We start from the raw sequence: 19,777 nt of genomic DNA, 5'->3' as shown, positions 1-19,777 counted from the left end.
GCTCAGGCAATCCACTCACCTCAGCCTCCCAAAGGCGCGGGATTACAGGCTAAGCCACCGAGCCCGGCTCCACTCGGATATTTTTTAACATCCTTATCTAGATATAATTCATATGTCATCCAATTCAGTCATTTAAAGTGTACAAATCAATGATTTTTTAGTATATTCAGAGTGGTACGATTCAAGCCTAAGTCTAGAACGTTTTCATCATCCCAAAAAGAAACCCTGTTTCGTTTCCCATTTCACTCCAATCCTCCCAGCTCAGGCAACCACTAATCTACTTTCTGTCTCTATGGATTTGCCTTTTGTGGACATTTTGTATCAATGGAATCATACTTGTCATCCTTGTGACTGTCTTCTGTCACTAAGCAAACGTTTTCAAGGTTCCTTCATGTTGTAGCAGGTATCAGTACTTCATTCCTTCTTACTGCCAAATAACATTCCAATGTATGACTGCATCATGTTTTATTTATCCACTCATCTGTTGAGGGACATCTGGGCTGTTTCCACTTTGGGGTTACTGTGAGTAATACTGCTGGAAATACTACAGATTTTATGAAATCTGAATAATGCAAATGTAGTATTTCCTAAGAAAATTTAGCATCCGAATTGAAAGGGGCTATAAATATAAAATATATAAGCCAATTTTCAAAGAATAACATGAAAAGGAATATAAAATAACTTTAATATCAGTAATAAAGGTTGAGATGATAGTATTTTGGATATAGATGATAACTGAAATAAAATGGGATTTTTTGTTATTGATTTTAGATTCAGGGACACAAACATGTGTTTGTTACATACTGCATACTGGTAGGAATTGGGCTTCAGGTGACCTATTCCCCAGACCCAATAGTTAACTTCTGGACCCTACCCCCTCTTCCCACCTCCCCTCCTTTTAGTGTCCCCAAAGTCTGCTATTTCCACCCTTGTGACCATTTAGCGCCCATGTATAAGTGAGACTATGCGGTGTTTGGTTTTCCGTTTCTGAGTTAGTTCCCTTAGGATGATGTTCTCCAGCTCCATCCGTGTGGCTGCAAAAAACATGATTTGGGGTTTTTTATGGCTGCATAGTATCCCATGGTGTAGATGTACCATATTTTGTGTATCCAGTCAATCATGATGGGCATTTAGGAGGGTCCATGATTTTGCTATTGCCAATAGTGTTGCAACGAACAAATGAGTATAGATATCTTTTTTTTCTTTTTTTGAGCCAGGGTCTGACTCTGGCACCCAGGCTGAAGTGCAGTGGCACAATCATGGCTCACCATGGCCTCAACCTCCTGGGATTAGGCTATCCTTCTACTTCAGCCTCCCAAGCAGCTGGGACTACAGGTACATGCCACCACACCCAGCTAATTTTTTTATTTTTATTTTTGTTGAAACAGTCTTGCTATGTTGCCCAGACTAGTTTCAAACTCCGGGGCTCAAGCAATCCATCCATGTCCACTTCCCAAAGTGCTAGGATTTCAGGCATGAGATACTGCATCTGGCTAGGTATATTTTTTAATGTAACGATTTATTTTCCTTTGGTTAGATACCCAGTAATAAGATTGCTGAGTCTACTGGTAGTCCTATTTTTAATTATTTCAGAAATCTCCATACTAATTTCCATAGAGGTTAAACTAGTTTACAATACTTCCAACAGTGTATGAGCATTCTCCTTTCTCCACATCTATTACATCTGTTGCTCTTTGACTTTTTAATAATAGCCATACTGATTGGTGTAAGATGATATCTTACTGTGGCTTTAATTTACATTTCTCTGACAATTAGTGATGTTGAGCATTTTTTCGTATATTTGTTGGACACGTATGCGTCTTCTTTGGAGGAAGTGTCAATTCATGATCTTTGCCAACTTTTTGATGGGGATGCAAATATTTCTTCCCACTTCTTAGGTTTTCTGCTCACTCTGTTGATTATTTCTTTTGCTGAGCAGGTTTTTAGTTCAATTAAGTCACATTTGTCTATTTTTAGTTTTGCCTCATTTGTTTTTGGAAACTTCTTCACAAATTCTTTGCCTAGGTGAGTGTCTAGGTTTTTGTCTAGGGTTTTTATAGTTTCAGGTCTTACATTTAAATCTTTAATCCATCCTGAGTTAATTTCTGTATATGGTGAGAGGTAGGAATGCAATTTCATTCTTCCGCAGATGGCTAGCCAGTTTTCCCAGCAACATTTATTGAATAGGTTATCCTTTCCCATTGCTTGTTTATTTTTGTCAGCTTTGTCAAAGATCAGTTAGTTGGAGGTATAAGGCTTTATTTCTAGGTACTTTAATCTGTTCCAATGATCTGTCTGTCTATTCTTGTGTCAGTGCCATGCTGTTTTGGTTATTTTGGCCTTATAGTGTAATTTGAAGTAAGACAATATGATGCCTCTGCATTTGTTCTTTTTACTTAGGATTGCTTCAGCTACTTGGGCTCCTTTTTGATTCCATATAAACTTTAGGATTGTTTTTTTCTACTTCTGTGAAAAATGACATTGGTATTTTTGTAGGGATTAGTTGAATCTGTAGATTGCTTTGGGTATTGTAGTCATTTTAACAATATTGGTTCTTCCGACCCATAAGCATGGAATGTTCTGCCATTTTTTTGTGTTGTCTACAATTTCTTTCATCAGCATTTTGTAATCCTCCTTGTAGAGATCTCTCACCTCCTTGGGTAAGAGTATTCCTGGGTTTTTTTTTATTTTTTGTAACTATTGCAAATGAAATTGAGTTCTTGATCTGGCTCTCGACTTGAGTGTTTTAGTGTATAGAATCACTGCTGATTTCTGTGCACTGATTTTGTATCCTGAGACTTTACTGAAGTCGTTTTTCAGGCCTAAATGCCTCTTGGAGGAGTCTTTAGGTTTCCTAGGTATACAATCATGCCATCAGTGAACAGAGATAGTTTGACTTCTTTCTGGTTTATTTCAATGCCTTTTATTTCTTTCTCTCCCCAGATCTTGCTAGGATTTGCAGTAGGACGTTGAATAGTAGTAGTTCAAATGTATATTATTAAAATTAGGCTCACTTGTCTCTTTCTCCTTCTTTTAATGTAGCTACTAGAAAATGTAAGATAACATAAGTGGCTCTCATTATATTTCTACTGGACAGCACTGATCTAGATTATTCTGACCCGTGGAAAAATATATAAATCATTTCAATTTCTTTTAAATCACAAAATACATGTATCTCACATTTTATGTAGTCACTTTTTGGGCAGTTCTAGTTTCCTATTGATTTATATTGTTGAACTATAGGCAACCACAAAGTAAAAAAAAAAATCCTTAATGGTTTAAAACTTTAGGTGAGGAAGAGCTTATAACAATGGCTGGCCCTAGCCGGGCTCAGTGGCTCAGCCTGTAATCCCGCGCCTTTAGGAGGCTGAGGTGAGTGGATTGCCTGAGCCTGCAGGTTCAAGACCCGCCTGGGCGGCGAGACCTCATCTCTACAATAAAGCAAAAAATCAGCCGGGCATGGTAGCGCGTGCCTGTAATTCCGGCTACTTGGAAGGCTGAGTCGGAAGAATCGCCGGAGCCCAGCAGGTCGAGGCTGCGGTGGCCGGGAGCGGCCACTGCACTCCAGTCTGGGTGACCGAGTGAGACTCCAACTCAAAAACAAACAAACAAACAATGGCTGGCCCTTTCAGCCTTTTGGCAACTGTAGTTTCCTAACTAGTTATGAGTTGTGAGAGGCTCAGCTACTGTCTTGTCAGCCTTTCCTTAATCCAATTTCTCTCCCCTCTGTTGATGGTGTCCCTCTCAGGCCCGACGGACCCAGAAGACAGTACTTTAGGTTGGGAATCTTCTATCTGCACATTCTCCTTCTCCTTTTCTCTGCAACACCGTCCAAAGCCGCTGACAGGCCTGCTGCTATCCACCACCCTTCAGTCTTGGCAAGTTGTTGACACCTTTGTATAAGGGGGAAAAAAGCATCCCTTCCCCCAGGGCAGTGCAGCCCCACACTAGTGAGCATGGCCTACTTCTACTAAGAGGATGGCTTTGCCTCCCACCCAACTTGTCATCACCTCTTCTTCCAGGTGGTCAGAATTATGGTCTCACATGAAATTGAACAATCGCATCCCCATGAGGTTCCTGTGGCCTAAACATGAAGGTCTAGTCTCTGGGAATGCCCCCTAAAGTCCCACAGATCTTATCCTCATCCACTTAACTATTCCCACCTACACCTTCCTTTCTGTTCACGGTAAGACACACAGTTTGTGGACAGACCTTTTGTTACCAAAAGGGTAAACAATGATGAAGACTGCACTTCAGGTGAGCAGGTATCTCACACAAGCCCTGCCAAACAACCAAGGTACACCCTCTCTCAAGACCCAGAGATTCTATGCCTCTGGGCATGTAATACCTGCTAGTGCTCAAGTGGCCAGGCACACATGTGACAGGGCAGGGAAAAGGCTGGCCCTAGACTGCCTAGATGTCCCCTACCTCAACTACGACAGCCATCAGACCAAGCCAACCATGAGTGTCCTAGGAACTTCCTGGCCTCCTTCTATTCTAGGAAGACATTATTAACAATCTGTGTTTTCAGAGGATCTTCCAAACATTGTCCACCAATCCTCTCTTCTCCTTCTCATGCAAGGGTGCACATTATTCCTATCCAAAGGAAAAAACTTACAGTCATCAAAGAACTGCTGTCCATAGGCCTCCTTGATGTGCACAGGGGCTTCATCCCAGACTTGCCTCCCTCTCTCTAAGGACTGCTGCACATCTGTCATTCCCGTTCTGAAGTAGCCAGGTTCAACCATGCTGATTTTCACCCCAAAATGTTGAAGCTCACGCCTAAAATTAAAACTTGCAAGTTAGCTCCTTTGATTGAAAGACACCACCATTTAGATGCTATGAGGGAAGGAAAAGCAAAGCAAAAGAGATTATTGAAAATACCTTTACTTAATATGTTAAAGGATAAAGAAACTAAGAGGAAAAAAATACAAATATAAACATCCATATGTCCAATAATTGGGACATGTTTATACTAACTATCCTAACCATTCAATTCTACAATCATTTTCTTAATAAAGTTATTAAGTACCTACTAGATACTAGAAACATAAGGGATACAAATAATAATAAATGAAACTAACATTTATGATGACTGGCAAGGTGCTCATAATTAACATGTAAAATCTCAGAAGAGTAAGTCTCAATTCCTCACCTCAAAAAGCTCACAGTGGGTAAGTCCAACAAGTAAGCAAATCATTGCAATACAACTCAAAATAATTATGAAGAAGAGGTATGCAAGGGACTAAGTAGAGAGGAAGATACAGATTTTTTTCAGAGAAGGTCAAGGAGGACTTTGTTGAGAAGAAAATATTTCAGTTGTGGCTTAGAAAACACTTCAGTTGTGGCTTAAAGGACGAAGAGGAAATTTCTGGGGAAGAGTGGCAAACCAGGCAGTGGGAATTGCATACACAAAACCATGGACCTGGGGAAAATTACCATGTGTTCAAAGACTGCAAGAGATCATGAATGAAATATGATGTGATCATTAAAATTACGAGTCAAAGGTTACTCCAGAATACTCAGGTTAGTTGAATTGGCAGTTCCAAAAATATTTATCGAGTGACCACAGAGGCTGTCTATGTGCTACACACCATACTAAGAAACCTATAAATGTTACCTGGGGCTGGGCATAGTGGCTCACATCTGTAATCCCAGCATTTTGGGAGGCCTAGGTAAGAGGATCTCTTGAACTCAGGAGTTCAATACCAGTCTAGGCAACATAGCAAGACCTCACCTCTACAAAAAATCAAAAAATTAGCCAGGCATGATGGCATGTACCCAGGTACGTGGGAGGCTGAGGAGAAGGGTCACCTGAGCTGAAACGAGAGGATGGTGCGATGAGCTGTGATTATGCCACTGCATTCTAGCCTGGATGACAGAATGAGACTCCAAATTAAATATTATCCTGGAACTTATAATATTACCTTATGTAGCAAAGACTCTGCAGATGTGATTAAGTTAAAAGTTTTGAGATAGATTATTTTAGATTATCTGGGTGAAACCAAAATGCAATTACAAGTATCATTATAAGAGAGGCAGAGGCAGATTTGATAACTGACAGAAGAAGAGGAGGCAATGTTACCATGAAAACAGAGACTGAAGTGGTATAGCCACAAGCCAAAGAAGCCAGAAGAGGCAAGAAACGAATTCTGCATCAAGACTTTGGAAGCAATGTGGCCCTGTCAACACCTCAGTTTTAAACCAATGATACTGATTTTGAAATTCTGGTCTCCAGAACAGTGAGAGAATAAATATGTTTTGTTTTAAGGCATCATATCTCATATATTACCCTGTGATAATGCGTTACAGTAGCCATAGAAAGTTAATACTTGCTGCTTGTAATATTCACAGCTCATTTCCAAGTGAAACTGCTCCAAGGTCCACCTCTGCTAAAGGGGAGTTTGCACAACAATATTTTGGACCATATGACTATACCCTCATGTCCACAGCTGATTAGACTAGGGAGGGTACTTGATGGGAGGAAAGCCTCTCTTAGGGGTAGACAGTGGCTCTGCCTGTTATTACCTCTACGACCATAAGCAAATACTAAACCTCTGTACCTTAGTTTCCTCAGATATACAATAAAAATAAAAACGAATACCTTCTTCGTTGGGTTGTTTTGAAAGTTAGATGATTTGATGGATGTAAAATGCAACAATGCCTTAATCAATGCACAACATTGTCACACAATGTGATGACAGTTGACCCACACACACAAAAAATGATCTTAGTCAATAGGGCTCTCTTTCAGGAATTAAAATATAAGGGAAATATACTGTGAGCAGTGGCACAGATCTATAGTCCTAGCTACTCAGGAAGCTGAAATGGAAGGATTGCCTGAGCCCAGGAATCCAAGATTGTAGTACACTGTGATCATACCTGTGAATAGCTACTACATTCTAACCTGGGAAATATAATGGCAAGACACAGTTTTCTTTAAAAAAATATACACATATATATATTTTCCATATATATAAGTGTGTGTGTGTGTTTATATATATACACACACACACATATATGAACAATAAAGAGAAGGAAGCAGCTGGTTGAGAGACCTGAAGCTGAAACAACACATGAAAAAAGTCAGGGTTAAGGGGCTTCAGGCACATGCCCACCATGCCCAGCTAATTTTTTGATTTATTATGGAGACAAGGCCTCGCCAAGTTGCCCAGGCTGGTACCAAACCTCCGGGCTCAGGCAATCCTTTCGCCTTGGCCTCCCAAAGTGCTGGGATGACAGGCGTGATCTCCTGTGCCTGGCCCTGCACTCTATTTTCTACGCCCATTCTCTTGTTGGTAGATGTTTAGATTTGCTCACAAACAACACTAGACAAGATGGTGCACAGCAAGTATTTTCCAAATAAATAAGTGCTGAAGTATTTTTTTTTTTTAAGCCAGGGATTAGAAATGATGGCAGGGGTTTTGGGGAGGATCACACCAGCAAGAGAGAGGCAAGCCCGGCTTGGTTGGCTCAGCCTGTAATCCCACGCCTTTGGGAGGCTGAGGTGAGTGGATTACCTGAGCCCGCGGGTTCGAGACCCGCCCGGGAAGCAAGACCTCATCTCTACAATAAAATCAAAAAAATCAGCCGGGCGTGGTAGAGCATGCCTGTAATTCCAGCTATTCAGAAGGCTGAGGGGGAAGGATCGCCGGAGCCCAGCAGGTCGAGGCTGCGGTGGCCATGCACTCCAGTCTGGGCGACAGAGTGAGACTCCAACTCAAAAAAAAAAAAGAGAGAGGCATTACTCCCCAGTCAGACCCAACCCAACATACTGCCTCCACTGACACTATAGGAAGGCAGAAGTTTCTTCCTTGGAAGTACGATCCTCTGTAATCCTGCGCCTTTGGGAGGCTGAGGTGAGTGGATTGCCTGAGCCCACGGGTTCGAGACCCGCCCGGGCAGCAAGACCTCATCTCTACAATAAATAAAAAAATCAGCCGGGCGTGGTAGCGCATGCCTGTAATTCTGGCTACTCGGAAGGCCGAGGTGGAAGGATCACTAGAGCCCAGCAGGCAAGGCTGCGGTGGCCGGGAGCAGCCACTGCACTCCAGTCTGGGCGACAGAGTGAGTCTTCAACTCAAAAAAAAAAAAAGTACGATCCTCAACCTGTACTCAGGAATAGGCTTTTGACTCTGTTGCAGGAAAGAATTCAAGGACCAGCCACACACAGTAAAAGAAACAGCCTTAATTTGAGCCGAAATTACACAATAGAGAGGGGACTACAGACAATCACCAAAGGTGGAGATACACTGGGTAGGGAGTGCTAGCTTTTAACTAGTTTTTTGGTGTCAGTTTCATGTCAGTTAAAAGCTACAGAAAGTTTTTGTCAGTTACAAGCCATAAGAAGTTTGTATCAGTTTCATGTTAGTTACAAATCACAGAAATTTTGTTTAACCTCTGCTTAGTAATTTTCCACCTCCACCCCCTATGCCTAAGCTAGCTAACCTATTTCAGAAGCAGAGACATTAGGGATCATGGCAAATTGAAATCATAAGAAAAGAAAGTATTGCGTTAAAAAAAGATACAGAATAAAGGGAATAAATGTTAGTTGGAAGCAGATGAAGAGCCAATGAGAAAGAGAGTCACCATGAAGGGACAAAGACAAGTTCTCTATTAGGAAGAAAGAAGAGAGTCATCTACTTTTCAGAAATAAAGTCTTATCAAAGATAAATCTTGAAAATTGAAGTATGATGTGATGGCAAAAGACAAAGACTTGGGTTCAAAACACAGTTCCACCAAATTCTGGCTGTGGCAGGTGTACTTTGGAAAAGACACTTAAATTTGAGCCTCAATGTCCCATATAAAATAGATTAGTAATAATACGTGTGTATCAAGATTTGGAGAGTGATGAAATAAGATAATGGAGATGAAAGCAACTAGCATGATACCCAAGACATATTTAAGTGCTCCACCACAGTTGCTTTTGTTTAACTTAAGAAAGTTACCTCAGAACATCTGAAAAGGCTTCTACTCCATACTTTGAGGAAGAGTAGGCTCCTCCAGAGAAAGCAATTCTTCCCAGGATGCTGGAGACATTGACAATCCTCCCCCGTGCTCTCCTCACCATGGGAAGCATGCTCATGGTCACCTCCATCAAGCCAATGAGGTTCACTTTGAAGACAGTCATGGAGTCCTCAGGTCTCTGCCACTCAGTGTAGCCAAGTGGGTGAACACAGCCTGCATTGTTGACCAGGCCCCAGAGTCCTAAAACAGTAAAAGTCAATTCAAGAGTTTGGTTTTAGAAAAAAGTTCCCTATTTTGAATGTTGGTATTGGGGAGAGAGAAGAAGAATCACTCCTGAGGAGTCATAACACAAGGTATCCCTTATGAGAGTGTGCAGATCAAATTCACACTATCGGGGAGTCTAAAAAACCTCAAGTCAAGATTTGAGTCTAAAATGGCGATGGCTCTGAGTACTCCCAGGAACCATATAGAAGCAAACATAAATACAATCTAGAGGAAGCCAGATGCAGTGATGCATACCTGTACTCTCAGCTACTCAGGGAGCTGATGAGAAATGATAATTTGGACTTGGGGTTCAAGTCCAGCCTGGGCAACATAGAAAAACCTCACCTTTAACAAAAACAACAACAAAATTACCCGAAAGAGAAATTTCTCTCAGGCCTCAAGGACTTGCCAGATAAAGTTACAAAGAAAAGCAGCAACTCTTTTTAACAAATCAGTAACACACAAGGAAACAATGCATCAAATGCAAGAACCAGCAGAAGCAATTACCAGTAGGAAACACTCACAAAGATGCTAGTTACTAGAATTATAAGACATATAATATAAAATAAGTATGCTAATATAATTTTAAAATAAAAGAAGGAATTGAAAATATTAATAAAGATAAGATACTACAAAATTGATCAAGCAGTTTTGGAAAAGAACCAAATAGAACTCTACCAACAAAATGTACAACAATTGAAAGTTTAAAATTTGATGGACAGATTTAATAGCAGATAGACATAGTGGAAAAGAGAAAGCAGTACCCCAGAAGACAGAAAAAGGAAAACATATAGACTGCAGCACAAAGAATAAAAGAGATTAAAAACATGAAAGAAAAAGGAGCCAAGGACAAAGTGAAAATATCTAACATGCCTAATCAGATCCAGAAAGAAAGGAGACAAGTGTAATAAAGGCACTATTTGAAATAGTAAAATTCTGAGAATTTTTCAGAACTGATGAAAGACACTACTAATCCACAGATTCAAGAAGTGCCCCCCCAAGAAAGCAGGATTTATTGAGAAGACAGAAAAGCTCTCACAGTGGGAAGGGACCCAAGGGGGTTGCCCAACAGTTTGTTTTCAAAAGAAAAACATAGCCGGGCTTGGTGGCTCAGCCTGTAATCCCGCACCTTTGGGAGGCTGAGGTGAGTGGATTGCCTGAGCCTGCGGGTTCGAGACACGCCTGGGCAACTTGGCGAGACCTCATCTCTACAATAAATAAAAAAACCAGCCGGGCGTGGTAGCACATGCCTGTAATTCCGGCTACTCGGAAGGCTGAGGTGGAAGGATTACCGGAGCCCAGCAGGTCGAGGCTCGAGGCTGCAGTGGCGGGGAGCGACCACTGCACTCCAGTCTGGGCGACAGAGTGAGACTCCTACTCAAAAAAAAAAAAAAACATTCAACTGACAACTGACTCATCAACAGCAACAGCAGAGCCAGAAGACAGTGGAATGATACTGTCAATGTGCTGAGAGGAAATGGCTGTAAACTCTAAACTGCCTATCTAGCAAAATATCTTTTAAGAATAAGGGCAAAATAAAGACATTTCAAGAAGTGTAAAAATAAAGAGAGAGAGATTTTGCCCCAACATCTTCTAAATTCTAAATTCTTTTTTTTTTTTTGAGTATTAGATGCCAATACTATCAGTATATGGCATCCACTCAGCATTTGTTAAGCCCTTATCATGCACCAGGAAATGTGCCAGAAGTTGGAAATACAGTAATAGGTAAGAGAGTTCAAGTCTCTTAGAACTCATAGTCTAACAGATGGGAAAACAGTAACACTACAGTCGAAATAAATGGGTATGCATAGCACAGAGGTTACAACTACCCATAACCCCTGACTGCCTTGGGTAGTTAAGAGCATCCTCAGATAGAAAGTAATATTTCTAAGTAAATTTAAAACTTTTTAATTTAAAGTAAATTCATTTTTTTAAAAAACTTAAAACATTTGCACCTACACAAAATAATTTTCTTAAGAGATGACTCTTGCTATATTCCCCAGGTTGGGATGCAAGGTCTGTTTACAAGCTTGATCGTGGCACATTACAGTCTTGAACTCCTGGGTTCAGAGATCCTCCCACCTCACCCTCCTGAATGACTGGGACCACAGATACACTCTACTGTGCCTGGCTGAGAAAAACTTTTTTTTGTTGTTGCAATTTGCAACTCTTGGGGTGAGGAGCTATTTAGAAGGTCTCATTACCAGGATCTACTGAATCATAAAACCAAGGGAGAAGGAGGATGAGATCAAAGAAGAGTTGAATAACATATAGAGAAAATAGAACTTTAAAATACAAGACAACATACCCATAATTGCCACAAAATTGATAGCAACCAAGACATACTTGAGTAAGTGAATGGATAAATAAACTGTGGCACAATGGAATATTGTGCAGCAAGAAAAAGAAATGAGTTGTCAAGCTACAAAAAGATGTGGAGGAATGTGAAATGCATATTGTAATGTGAACGAAGAAATTCTACAAGACTCCACATAATGTGATTCCAACTATATGATATCCTGGAAAAAGCAAAACTATAGAGACATTAAAAAGAGCAGAAGTTGCAGAATACGGGGGGAGTAGGTGATGAATATGTAAAGCAGAGGGGATTTTTAAGGCACTGAAACTATTCTGTATGACACTATAGTGGCAGACACATGCCATTATACATTTGTCCAAACCCATAAAACTATATAACACAAAGTGAACCCTAATGTAATCTATGGACTTTAGTTAACAGCAACATATCAATATCAGTTCATCAATTGTAACAAATGTAACCAATGCAAGATGTTAATAATGGAGGAGAACTGTTGGGTTAGGAGAGAGTATAAAGGAACTCTGTACTTTTGGTTCAATTTTCTATAAACCTAAAATGTATCTAACAAATACTGTATTCATTGTAAAAAAAATAAATAAAATGAAATGAAAAAGGAATTTTTTAAAGGGAAGGGCCAAAGGAATGCCTACATTTTAACTAGTAGTCAAGAGAAGATGAATCAGTTTCTTAAGAGCACCTTGAAAACTCTTCAAACATAAAGAATTGTGTCATACAATTGCAAGAACATGGAACTTACCGTGCTGCTCATCAAAAGAGGACTGGATAAAAAATGTGGTACATATACACGATGGAATATTATGCAGCCATAAAAAAGAACGAAATCATGAACCTCACAGCAACCTGGTGGAACTTAGAGTCTATAATACTGAGTGATCTTTCACAGAAACAAAGAACTGAGTAACACATGTTCTCACTCAAAAGTGGACCTAGAACAACTATCATAATACCATAAGAAAAGGATTGACAGTAGTGGGAAACTGCAGGGGTGTGGGGGGGCAGGAGGTGGGATTGGCAGTAGTGGGAAACTGCTTGGGGAAGGGGGGACACACCTCATCAACAAGGGTACCTGCAGAATGAATATTTGTATACCTAACCCTGAACCGTACTCCACAATTTTAAAATAAAAAATTTTAAGGTGGAAAAAAAATTGTTATAAATACTCTACTTGCTACGAGAAATAATAGCCTCAACTATATTGAACTTATTTTTCAATGAAAACATTGCTAATGAAGTGAAACAGCACAAAAGATCTCCACAGTCCTTCAAGTGACACAGCCAACCTTTTAAGCCCTGCTTTTGGTGTACACAGTCGGCCCCTGTATCTGTGGATTCAACCCACCATAGATTCAAAAAATAAAATTTGTGCCTGCACTGAATATGTGTAGATGTTTTCCTTGTTATTAGTCCCTAAACAATATAGTATAATTTCCCTAAACAATATAGTATAATTTCTATGTATACAGCATTTATATTGTATTTGGTATTATAAGTAACCTAGAGATATTCAAAGTACACAGGAAGATATGCATAAGTTATATGCAAACACATCATTTTATCTAAGGAACTTGAGGATCTGTGGATTTTGGTATCCAGAGGAGACCTTGGACCCAATCTCCACAGATATGAAGGGACAGCTCTATACATATCCTTAGCATCTTCATACCTACAAAAATGAAAGGAGAAAATACTCCTTCATACCTTTGTCCCCCACGTGCTCCTTCACCCACTGGGTGGCTACAGCGATGTTCTCTGTCTTCGTGACATCCAGGATCACTGTCTTCAGCCGGTCTGACGTCCGGTTCCTCAGCTGCTCAGCCCCTTTCTCCGTCAGACACGCAGCCAGCACCCTCAAGCCTCGCGCGTCCAGTTGTCTGGCCAGCAGGTTCCCAAAGCCCGAGTCACAACCCGTGATGAACACGTACTTTTCTTGGAGGTGGCTCACCACTTGCCTCTCCCGGTACCAGCGCACAAGGTAGAACAGGCCCACAAGGGCCACCAGGTAGAGCCACATGGTGAGGGTACGTCCTTCTCCTTCAATAGGAAGAGAACGGCTTTAATTTTATTCCTTCCTTTTTTCTTTATCTAGTCAGGATTTACTGTGGGCCAGAAGTAGCACAGACATGGGGACTCTGTATAGACTAATGCTTGGTCCTACCCTCAGGGAACCACAGTCTAGGGAGGGGAGTCAGCAAGGTAACCAAGCAAATGCAATGCAGTGTGACAGGTGCCACAACAGAAGTACACACACAGCCAAATGAGGCAACAGAGGACGATGACCCATAGACTGGCAAAGTCAGAAACAGCTTCAGAGAAGCCATGATTTTTGTACACTGCTACAGGATAGGTAAGAGATCAAAAAGTAGGCCTGGTGCAGTGGCTCAAGCCTGTAATCCCAGCACTTTAGGAAGCCGAGGTGAGAGGTTTGCCTGAGCCTATGGGTTCAAGAACAGCCTGGACAACTTAGCGAGACCTCATCTCTACAATAAATCAAAAAATTAGCCTGGCGTAGTAATGTGTGCCTGTAGTTCTGGCTACTTGGAAGGCTGAAGCAGAAGGATCGCCTGAGCCCAGCAGGTAGACGCTGGGGTGGCTGTGAGCTTGCCACTGCACTCCAGCCTGGAGGATGGAGTAAGACTCCAACTCAAAAAAAAAAGTTCAAAAAGTAGACCAGGACGAAAGGATACTCCAGGCAGTAACAAGGTACACATGAATGGAGAAGTGAACAGAACAAGACTTCCTGAGACCTACAGGCAGTCTTGCAAGGGTGCAGTGCAGAACATACAGAGGAAGAGCTGAGAGTAGGGTCATTTACACCACACTAAAGAGTCTAGACATAGGCCAGGGCTCCTCAACTGCCAGGCTACAGACTGGTACCAGTCTGGGGCCTGTTAGGAACCAGACCACACAGCAGGAGGTGAACTGAAGGTAGGCGGAGCTCCATCTTCTGTCAAATCAATGCGACATTAGATTCTCATAGGAGTGGGAACCCTATTGTGAACTGTGCAGGCAGGGATCTAGGTTGCACTCCTTATGAGAATCTAGCGCCTGATGATCTGAGGTGGAGCTGAGGTGGTGATGCTAGCCCTGGGGAGCGGCTGCAAATACAGATTATCATTAGCAATAAGGTATGACTGCCCATCCCTTAGCTCCCCCTGCTACTCCCCACTCCGTCCATGGAAAAACTGTCTTCCAGGAAACTGATCCCTGACGCTAAAAAGACTGAGGACTGCTGCTATAGGTAACGAGGGTGTGCTACTTGGAGGCATTGAACTACAGAGTAAGATGGCCAGATTTAGAAAGATTTGTCTCACAGAGGGAACAGAGAGTAGATTTTAAAAGAGTGTGGTAAAGGCAGGGGTCAGTCTAGAGACCCAATAGCGTGGGTGAGATGTTGTGGCCAAAGCAATTTGTAAATGTAGACCAAGCAAAACACTGATGCAATGGAGGTCGCAGATGCCTATGTTTCTCTATGGAGTTCTGGAGCAAGTCCACCATATTTTGGCAATCTGTACATGTTGGCTGAACTCGTACGATTCACAACAACGCAGGTAGAGGACGAAGATGGATGTGGACCCACTATGACATCAAAAGGCCTACACCACAATGCCTGCATGAGATGAGTCTATGCAATGCAAACTCCTTAGTTTGACTCACATGCTTCCCCAGGGCTCTGGCCACCGATTTCATCCTCAGCCTTCTCTCTTGGGCCCTACTCTTTGGTCATAACAAGTGGTTTTCAGCACCCCGCACAGTACAGGCTTCCTGTGCCTCTGCATACGTTTCTCTCCTCACTTCCTTTTTTCCAGCCCTCATCAACTTGTCGAATAACATTCGTCTGCAAAGACTTCGTTTAATCATCATTTTCATTCAACAAACATTAACTCAACATCTTTTCTGAGTCAGACATAGTGTTAGACACTGATACACAACAGTGCACAAGACATGGTTCATTCTCCATTGAATGCACAGTCTCAGTATGAGGTCTGACACTTGCAGTGTGCTAGCGCTATTCTAAGCACAGCATGTATGTTAAATTTGGATTCTCACAGCAACCCTATAAGGGAGGTCCCATCCTTACTCCTGTGTGTCAGTTCAGATGCCAAGACAGAATTAGACATGGAAGAGACTCTGGGGAAAACCCTCCAGAGGGCAAGGGGGATGGTGCAGGAAAAGGGGTGGGGGGCTTGGGGGGGAGGGGTAATGCAGGGCTGACACCGCTGGAAGGAGAAAGAAAAGAAAGGAGGAAGTGGGAAGAGCTTTAGACTACAGTACCGACCTGAGAAAGTCTCAACCAGGCCCGCGGGATTCTTTGACCAAAGACTGCCACTGCAAGAGTCCCACATTGGGCAGAATTGGCCCAGCTTCAGGACTACCACCATGCTGGGTCATTGGCTGGAGGGTGCCCAAGAGGAACGTGCTGCAGTTTAAATACCACAGCAGATTGGAAGGTGCAGAGGCTGGAGGCTGTAAGTCAACTTCGTTCCTCACAGCAGACTGTCTGGAGGGGAGGTCTGAACCATGTGCCTTCATGGCTGCCACACTGTTTTGTAGATGAGCACCAAGATACAGAGTACAGCACCAAGCAAAGGAGGGGACAAGAATGGTCCAGGAAGAAAAGTCTCCTGTCCCCTGGTCTAACAAAATGGTCTCCAGCCTCCCTAGTGTGCCCCTGCAGCCTTCACATGGTTGTATGATGAGACCCACTGCACCTTGTTGCCCAGCTTCTCTAATTTTTGGACTGTAAAGCCCTTGGGAGCCCAGGTCACGTGTTCATCTGCACCTGGCACAGTGAATGGCACAAAGCATATGTTTAATAAAAGTTGCAAGATAAATTGGGGAATGTTAAATGAAAACACCTGAGAAAAACAGAGACCCAGAAAATAGCAGGGAGAATGAACCTGAGAAGTAGAGAAGGAAAGCTGATGGAAGCCAAGGGAAGAGGGGCTTAGTGAGGCTCAGGAATGCCACAGGGATATCCACTGAGTATGAGGAAGGGGCAGAGGATCTGAACAGGAAGATGCTTGGGAAGCCACGGGCACAGAAGCCACTCTTCAGCAACCGATGGATGAACTGGAGGACAGGAAGTGGAGCCAAATGGAGACTCTTTTTTCAAAAGCCTGGTCTAGGAAGGAGGGGGAAGGAGGACAATACAGGGTGTAGAGGAGTGAACACAAGGAGGCAGTGAGGATGGGAAGCAGATGACTGCGGTATCTAATGCTCCCTCCCTCCCTCTGTGCGCTCTCTCCTTTCTCCTTTCCTTTCCCTTCTCCACCCTCTCTCTTTTCCCTTCTCTGAAGCCTCCTGTCTCTCTCCAATCTGAGAGCCTGTGTTCTCTGGCCAGCTGCCTCTGTTCTGCCCAATTGGCATTCCCTGGAGCACTGAAGTAACACAGACGACTGCATCCTGCTGTTTATTGACTAAACGCATAATTTCCTAATGCCCAGTCAAAGATTAAAGTCCATTTCCCCCATTAGGGAGAAGCTTGGACCTCACGGCCCCCTGGGTTTTATTATCCAGCCATCATATGCTCAGCAGCAAGAAGACTGGCAGAAGAGGTGAGCCGGGCAGAATCCCAAACCCCGGGACAGACTTGAACACTGATCAAATATCTGAAGACGCCTCGAATGTTTCAAATATCAAACCCATGGTGGCCTGCTTGTTTTCACAAACCATTCATTCAAAAAAGCTGTGCAATTAAGTATGTGTCCTTTGACCCAACAGATTTCTACACAGTGCTTACACTGCCGTTTCATGATTTATCAAGTTTTTACATTCTCCGTTGACTTCTTGTTATGATAAATGAGACTTGAGCTGCCTTATACTACATTGTGATGGGGTTTTGCTATGTTGCCCAGGCTGGTTTCAAATTCCTGGTCTCAAGCAGTGCTCCTGCTTCAGTCTCTCAAAGTGCTAGAATTACAGGTATCAGTCACCATGTCTAACTCTTTAAACCAAAAACAGGAATAGTCCAAGAAAATCGTTTCTGCATTTGTTATAAAATTCTTATCGAGAACACTGTGGGCCGAACATAGTGGTTCTCACCTATAATCCCAGCACTTTGAGAGGCTGAAACCAGAAGACTGCTTGAAGCCAGAAGTTCAAGACCAGCCTGGGCAACATAGTGAGACCTCTGTTTCCACCAAAAATAAAAATAATTAGCCAGGCGTTGTGGTACATGCCTATAGTCCTAGGTACTCGAGAGGCTGAGGCAGGAGCCCATTAGTTTGCGAATACAGTGGGTTGTGACATATTAAGAACTAGTGTCCTCTTATCAACAGGGTGCCTGAATGAAACGTAATTGTACACCTAACCCTTAACTGTACCCCACAAAACCATAATAAAAAATACTGACTAATAAAAAAAAAAGAACTAGTGTCTAAATTTAAAAAATAAAAAAGGATTTCAAGGCCAAATTTAATGTTCAATCATAGCAATTTTACTAGTCCTTGTAGACTAGGCTAGTGGAACATGTTTTTCTTCCTCTTCTCTTTTTCACCTCTGGTTTTCTATTTCTTTTTGTACCTCTACTTGCATTTTAACAACCTTACTGTATATGTGTCTTTTACTGCTGTTTACCACAGACTCTTTTGAAGATGCCACAATTGTCATAGAATAAAACTTGACTAATGGATTTCCCCATCTCCACCAAAAAAGTTGTCTAACTTCCTGGTGCCAAGCGGAAAAAAGTCAGCAAATACTTGGGCAGCCGATGCCATATACTCTAATTATTTTGCAACGTACTTCATTTCATTTCAGTATATAAAATTCCACAAAGAGAAAGGAAAATATTACTTGAGGGATTCTTCTTTGGAAATATATGTAAGATTTCAAACACTTCTTGTTTACTTTCTCTGGATTTTACTTCCTCTCTGTTTTCCACGGGTTTAGAAAGGTAACAAGTGGGAAAGAAGAATAAGACTACTAAAATCCGGGTTTACTGGCCATGTGGGTAATAAAAAAAAAAATCACCACTCCCACTCAAAGAGATTGGGCAGAGGGAGAAGGGGGTGGGGTGAGGGCAGTGACCCCAAACTAGACTACAGAGCTTCATCAACACATCTTCAAGGCCCAATCACAGAAGGTCCCTTTGCTTACCCAACGTTTTACAGACTTACCCCACACTTATGAGTATTAACCACAAAAGTACTCATTTTTCCCACTGTAAAGAATCCCCAATTTTCAGAACATACCCAGAGTTCCTATTTCTAAGTGTGAAATCAGCCCCAACTTCTAACCAGTACTTTCCCAAACTCCAAGGGAGTAAAGGTCAAAAAAGCAGAGAAACCAACAGTGATGAAATTTCCTTCAGAAATCAAACCTGAGGGATTTTTTAACAAACTATAGAAATGATTCTGGCCTGGCGCAGTGGCTCACACCTATATCCCCAGCACTTTGGGAGGCTGAGGTGAGAGGATTGCCTGAGCCCACAGGTTCAAGACCAGCCTGGGCAACTTGCCGAGACAGCGTCTCTACAATAAATCAAAAAATTTGCCTGGCATGGTATAGTGTGCCTATAGTTCCAGCTACTTGGAAGGCTGAGGTGAAAGGATCACCTGAGCCCAGCAGGTTGAGGCTGCGGTGGCCAGGAGCGTGCCACTGCCCTCCAGCCTGGGTGACAGAGTGACACTCCTACACACACACACACAAAGAATGATTCTGAGAGTATAGTCTCATTTAAGAAAAAATATATATAATTAAAACCTGTCTACAAACAGATTGCTTGTATCCCCTGAGCAACACACACACACATATGCACCTGACTTGGTCAGGAAGAGTCCAGTCATGGAGACTGAGAGAGCTTCGCCGGATCTCTCCCTACTTCTCTGCTTTCGCCCTCCCCTCCCCAACACCCCTTGTCCTCACCCCACCCCACCCTGCAACACCCCTCATCTCCACCCCTGCACTCCTTTTACAACACCTCCCTCTTGTGGTCAGAGTCTAGGCTGCTCCAGGCCTCATGCAACGCTCACCAGCATCTCCTTGCTCAGGAGGAGAATCAGAAACCTCCTTGCCGCGGGCTCGGTGGCTCAGCCTGTAATTCCACGCCTTTGGGAGGCTGAGGTGAGTGGATTGCCTGAGCCCGCGGATTCGAGACCCACCTGGGCAGGCGAGACCTCATCTCTACAATAAAATCAAAAAATCAGCTGGGCGTGGTAGCGCACACCTGTAATTCCGGCTACTCAGAAGGCTGAGGTGGCCACTGCA

The 19,777-nt window shown here is 42.5% G+C and overlaps 1 protein-coding gene across 1 annotated transcript in view; it reads right to left on the bottom strand.

Moving 5' to 3' along the window:
- Positions 1–19,357, bottom strand: part of LOC103275152 (17-beta-hydroxysteroid dehydrogenase type 6-like) — a 20,571-nt gene extending 1,214 nt beyond the window's left edge. Inside the window, exons 1-4 of the mRNA XM_008072569.1 lie at positions 19,329–19,357; positions 13,271–13,597; positions 8,949–9,207; positions 4,619–4,782 (exon numbers count right to left, since the gene is read on the bottom strand). Of these exons, the coding sequence (XP_008070760.1) occupies positions 4,619–4,782; positions 8,949–9,207; positions 13,271–13,597; positions 19,329–19,356 (778 nt within the window). The 5' untranslated portion in view covers position 19,357. The remainder of the gene's footprint in view (positions 1–4,618; positions 4,783–8,948; positions 9,208–13,270; positions 13,598–19,328) is intronic.
- Between the last annotated feature and the right edge of the window lie 420 nt (positions 19,358–19,777).

The sequence above is a fragment of the Carlito syrichta genome, unplaced genomic scaffold (genome assembly GCF_000164805.1).
Source record: "Carlito syrichta isolate Samal-C Ts95f unplaced genomic scaffold, Tarsius_syrichta-2.0.1 Scaffold315337, whole genome shotgun sequence".
Classification (NCBI taxonomy): domain Eukaryota; kingdom Metazoa; phylum Chordata; class Mammalia; order Primates; family Tarsiidae; genus Carlito; species Carlito syrichta.
This window is presented reverse-complemented; position numbering and strand designations above follow the sequence as displayed.